Raw genomic sequence first — 4,997 nt, forward strand, 5'->3', positions numbered from 1 at the left:
ACCATCGCAAATAACAATTTTATTTTATACAGTTATTTTTGTTTTTATGAATGAAAGAGAAGGAGGAGGAGAGGAGGGAGAGAGCAAGCGAGAGAGAGAGAGAGAGAGAGACAGACAGACGGACAGAGAGAGAGAGAGAGAGAGAGAGAAGAGGAGAGTGGTAGTGGCAAGACCCATTATAACGATGATCAAATGCATGACGCCACTGTATTGTTTCTATTACTCAGAGTCAGATAAAGACTGAAAGAGTGACAATAATACTCTATTCCGAGGCGCACTAATTATTACACTGGCTTTAGCCTAGCTGCCATTACGGTACTCCAGTATTTCAATGAATTAATTCCTATATATACCAAGTACCGATTTACCTCACATGGGTCGAGTGTGGCAAATGAAGATTAGCTGCCATTACGGCGCTCTAGTATTTCAAGGAATTAATTCCGATAGGTTCCCATTTATCTCATCTGGGTCGGGTGTGGCGAATGGAGATTGATGCCTTGCCAAAGGACATTAATGCCGTGATTGAACCACGACCTTTGAATTTCAAGTCAAATGCTTAAACCACTCGACTGACACACAAAGATGAAGAGAGAGCGAAAGAGGGATGGAGGGGGTGGTCGGTGAATAGGGAGGGGAGAAAGAGGAAGAGTGGGAGATAGGTAAGAGAGGGAAGGTGTAGTTGCTTGACACATTATAATAATGATCGAAAGCATGACATCATTTCATTGTTTCTCTTACTTACTGGAGGTGGTGGTGTCTTGCGATGTCGTTGTGGCTGACACCGTGGTCATAGGCCTCGTAGCCGTCTTGGTCGCCACGTCCGTAGCTGACTCTGAAACGTTTGAAGGTTGTTGCAAATGAAACCATACTTACAAACCAATGAGATTATGAATGACAACCTAAACATGATTATATAAGACCAAAGCCAAGAAAGTTTTGCTCCATGACAACATATAAATTGTATCAGTCTATTTTTTTTAATAGGTATTATTTGTGTTTGTAGATTTAGTGGTGCTTTGTCAAAGCCCAAGTAAATTTTGTCCAATTAATATATCTAAATGTGTTCCTGTGGCGTGTTTGTTGTCATTAAACTCGTGGGCAAACGAACGAGACGGGTACCTCCTCCTAGCGAAGCCCGTGACAGGAAAAGCATAAAGGCTGAGGGGGGGGGGGGGGGGAGAAAGAGAGGGGAAAACATTTTCTTAGTCAGGGTACGGGGATAGGATCAAGAGGGGGGGGGGGATAGAAATCAGAAAATGCTTTTCCTGTGAAAATCCCAATTCTATTAAAAATTTTGAAAAGAGGACCGCGAAGTATTTTCTTTTTAATCATTATCATCATCATCATCTTCTTCTTCTTCTTCTTCTTCTTCTTCTTCTTCTTCTTCTTCTTCTTCTTCTTCTTCTTCTTCTTCTTCTTCTTCTTCTTCTTTTTCAGTTGCAGTACCGGCCACCGTCTTGTATTGTCGTACTGGTAAAATTACCGGCACAATTTGTATCATCACGTACTTAGTCAAAAATTATTCTTTCACATGATTGGTAATAAGAGCTTCCATTACATTTTTGTTTAGAAGGGGCGTTTCCAAAACTGGTTATAGCTTACATTGCAAATTTTAGGAAATTCACAATGTTATTTCTTATATATTTGTTTGTTTGTTTATGAATGAAAGAGGGGAGGAGAGGAGGGGTGGGGAGGAGAGGAGGGGTGGGGAGGAGAGGAGGGAGGGAGGGAGATAGAGAGAGAGAGAAAGAGAAAGAGAGAGAGAGAGAGAGGGAGGGAGATAGAGAGAGAGAGAGAGAGAGAGAGAGAGTGGAGAGTAGTAGTTGCTAGACCTACCACTGAATTTATTGCATTGTTTCTCTTACTCAGAGTCAGATAAAGACTAAAAGAGAGATGAAGAGAGAGAAAAGGGGAGGGGTGGAGGTTAGGTGGCCAGTAGAAGGAGACGGGTGGTGAAGGGGACGGGATAGAGAGAGGAAGAGAGAGAGAGAGAGAGAGAGAAGGAGAGAGAAAGAGAGAGAAGGGGGTAGTGGCTAGACAAATTATATTAAAGATCAAAAGCATACTTACTGGAGGTAATGGTGTCTTGCGATGTTGTTGTGTCTGATATCGTGGTCGTAGAACTCGTCGTAGACTTGGTCGTCGCGTCCGTAGTCGATAATTCTGCTGACTCTGAAACGTTTGAAGGTTGTAACAAATGAAACCAAAAATACAAAGCACTGAGATTATGAATGACAACCTATACATGATTGTAGAGGACCAAAACGAAGAAAATTCTGCTCCCTGACAAAAAATAAATTGTGCTTGTAGATTAAGTGGTGCTTTGTCAAAGCCCAATTAAATTTTTACCGAATAATTTATCTAAATGTGTTTGTTGTCATTAAACTCGTGGGCGAACGAATGAGACGGTTACCTGCCTCTAAATAAGGTTTTAGCGACGCCCGTGACAGGATAGAGATAAAGACTGAGAGAGAGAGATAGAGAGAGAGAGAGAGAGAGAGAGAGAGAGAGAGAGAGAGAGAGAGAGAGAGAGAGAGAGAGAGAGAGAGAGAGAGAGGGGGGGGGGGAGGGGGTGGAGTGAGAGAGAGAGAGAGAGGGGAAAGTTGTTTCTCTTACTGGATGTTGTGGTTACTTGCGATGTCGTTGCCTCTGATCGTTCCGGCATCGTGATCGTAGGGCTCGGCTCGGACTTGGTTTTGGCTTCCGTTTTCACCGAATCTGAACGGAATAAAAAACAAAGACAAAATTGTTCAATGAGTGGGGGGAGCTGGAGTCAGGGAATGATTTGGATATAGACAGACAGAGACAAAGAACGCGCGAAGAGTTTAGAAGAAGATAAAGACTGAAAGAGAGAAGAAGAAAGAGAGAAAGGGGGAGGGGTGAAGGGAGTGGTCGATGAAGGGTGAGGGTGGTGAAGGGGGAGTGGAAAGAGAGAATAGGAGAGAGAGAGAGAGAGAGAGAGAGAGAGAGAGAGAGAGAGGGGGAAGGGGTAGTGGCTTGACACATTATAATAATGATCAAAAGCATGACATCATTTCAATGTTTCTCTTACTTACTGGAGGCGGTGGTTTCTTGAGATGTCGTTGTGTCTGACACCGTGGTCATAGGCCTCGTAGATGTCTTAGTCGCCACGTCCGTAGTCGATGATTCCACTGACTCTGAAACGTTTATACAAAATGAAGCCACACGTTTTAAGTAATAACATTAGGAATGACACCTCAACAGGAATAGAAGGCCAAAACGAAGAACATTTTTTAAAAATAAACTTTAACAGTTTATTTATTTTATGAGGACTGTATAGTTTGTGTCAGGACATTTGGGTTTAGTGGGTCTAAGTCAAAGGGTCTTATTTTGCCAAATCATTTATCTAAATGTATTGATATGGCGTGTCTAATTGTTGATAAACGCGTGGACAAAATAATTAGACGGTCACTTATCCCTTAAACAAATGTTTTACCGACGCCCGAGATAGGAAAGGACTTTTAAAAAGTCAGATAAAGACTGAGATATACAGATATAAAGAGAGAGAGATAGAGAGAGAGAGAGAGAGAGAGAGATAGAGAGAGACAGACAGAGAGAGAGAGAGAAAGGAGAGAGAGAGAGACTATAGTGGCTAAACCTAGAGGCCCGAATTCACAAAGGAGGTTTGTCGACAAACCTCCTTGAATTCGGGCCATATTGATATTAATCACATGACGTCATTTTAATGTTTCTCTCACTGGAAGTTGTGGTTTCTTGCGATGACGTTGCGTCTGATCGTTCCGGCATTGTGACCGTTGGGCTCGTCGCGGACTTGGTTTTCGCTTCCCATTGTGAACGAAATGGAAACAAATGTATTAAATTGAGTGGGGAAAAGGGAGCCGGAGTTAGGAAATGATAACAAATCAGCATCAAGAACGTTGTCGTTAAACTTATAGGCAAAATATATATTAAAATAATTAACGTACACTGTCCCCTTCTAAAGTGTTTTAGCGACGCTCCTGAAAGAAGGACAAATACAAATAAGACTATAAAAATAAGAATTAGACGGTCACTCCCCCCCCCCTCCTTAAAAAGATGTTTTAGTGACGCTCGGAAAGGACCGAAAAAAGTATAGAGATATCGACTGCTTCAGTCGTTAAACTGGCTGTTAAATAGGCTCAAGATGTGCAAGCTCTCGAGAGCCTATACATCAGCCAGACCTCGAATATTAAAGCAGTCGTTATGTCGTTATGTCTTTTATGCTGAATTAAAACAAAAATCTACCAAGAATTCTTACCTTATTCTTTTATTGAGTAAAGATCGGTTAAAACATCACGGAAAATCTGAGAAGCTTTCTGTTTATCTTTGTTTAGCTGTGTCCGTGTCGCACAAAGGAAATTTTAACACTAATGCCTCAGTCACACCTTTGCGTATTTGGCTTGCGTATTGCTGCGTATTACCCGAACGCAGACAAAGGCAGTCATTCCCAATAAAGCGCAATAAAACGTGCTCACTACGTACTCAATACGCAGACTAGCGCAAATGCCTGCGTTGCTCGCTCGCATGTTTTAATTTTTTCTAAACTATCGCAAGCAAACGCAAGGTCAAATCACATACGAGCGGATACGAGTGGCAACCAGTGAATGCGAGCGACAACGAGTGGCTTAGCGCAGGTATACGCAATCAAACGCACCTCTTTTTCGGAGTACGTGTCACTGCCTATAGCTACGTTTCCTGCACGATTTACCTCGCTTTAGCTCGTTGTCGGACGCATGATTGCGCGTATTGTTGCGCTGTTGCTCGCACACCGCTCGCAGCAGCAAGAACCCTTGCGATTGCCGCTCGCTGTGCTGCGTGTCTAGCTCGTACGCCGCTCGCTTTAGCTCAAAGTCGCTGGTTGCTGCTCGCTTTAGCTCGCTATCACTGCGATTAGTTGCCTATGCGCTGCATATCGGGGCGGGGCGCCTCACGGGTTGGAATCATACCGCAGTCAAAATTTGAAGAAGATACACAAGAAGATGCAGAAAGCCAGTCAT

General features: G+C 42.9%; 1 protein-coding gene across 1 annotated transcript; it reads right to left on the bottom strand.

Moving 5' to 3' along the window:
- Positions 1-738: 738 nt before the first annotated feature.
- LOC115923251 lies at positions 739-3,804 on the bottom strand. Its single transcript, XM_030983664.1, has 5 exons — positions 3,720-3,804; positions 3,057-3,158; positions 2,617-2,718; positions 2,071-2,170; positions 739-832 (listed from the first exon to the last, which is right to left on the bottom strand). Exons 1-5 carry the CDS (start codon positions 3,766-3,768, stop codon positions 739-741), a joined length of 447 nt encoding a protein of 148 aa, XP_030839524.1. The 5' UTR covers positions 3,769-3,804.
- Positions 3,805-4,997: the final 1,193 nt, after the last annotated feature.

This window comes from Strongylocentrotus purpuratus, unplaced genomic scaffold (assembly GCF_000002235.5).
Source record: "Strongylocentrotus purpuratus isolate Spur 01 unplaced genomic scaffold, Spur_5.0 spur5_scaffold_13, whole genome shotgun sequence".
NCBI lineage: Eukaryota > Metazoa > Echinodermata > Echinoidea > Camarodonta > Strongylocentrotidae > Strongylocentrotus > Strongylocentrotus purpuratus.

What these genes read in the sequence shown, in the direction of transcription:
- LOC115923251 (XM_030983664.1), bottom strand. Translation starts at nt 3,768, where the DNA reads ATGCCGGAACGATCAGACGCAACGTCATCGCAAGAAACCACAACTTCC. An exon ending in GCAAGAAACCACAACTTCCA is followed by an intron (nt 3,159 to 3,719) that starts GTGAGAGAAACA and finishes TAAACGTTTCAG; the next exon opens with AGTCAGTGGAATCATCGACT. An exon ending in GCAAGTAACCACAACATCCA is followed by an intron (nt 2,171 to 2,616) that starts GTAAGAGAAACA and finishes AACGTTTCAGAG; the next exon opens with TCAGCAGAATTATCGACTAC.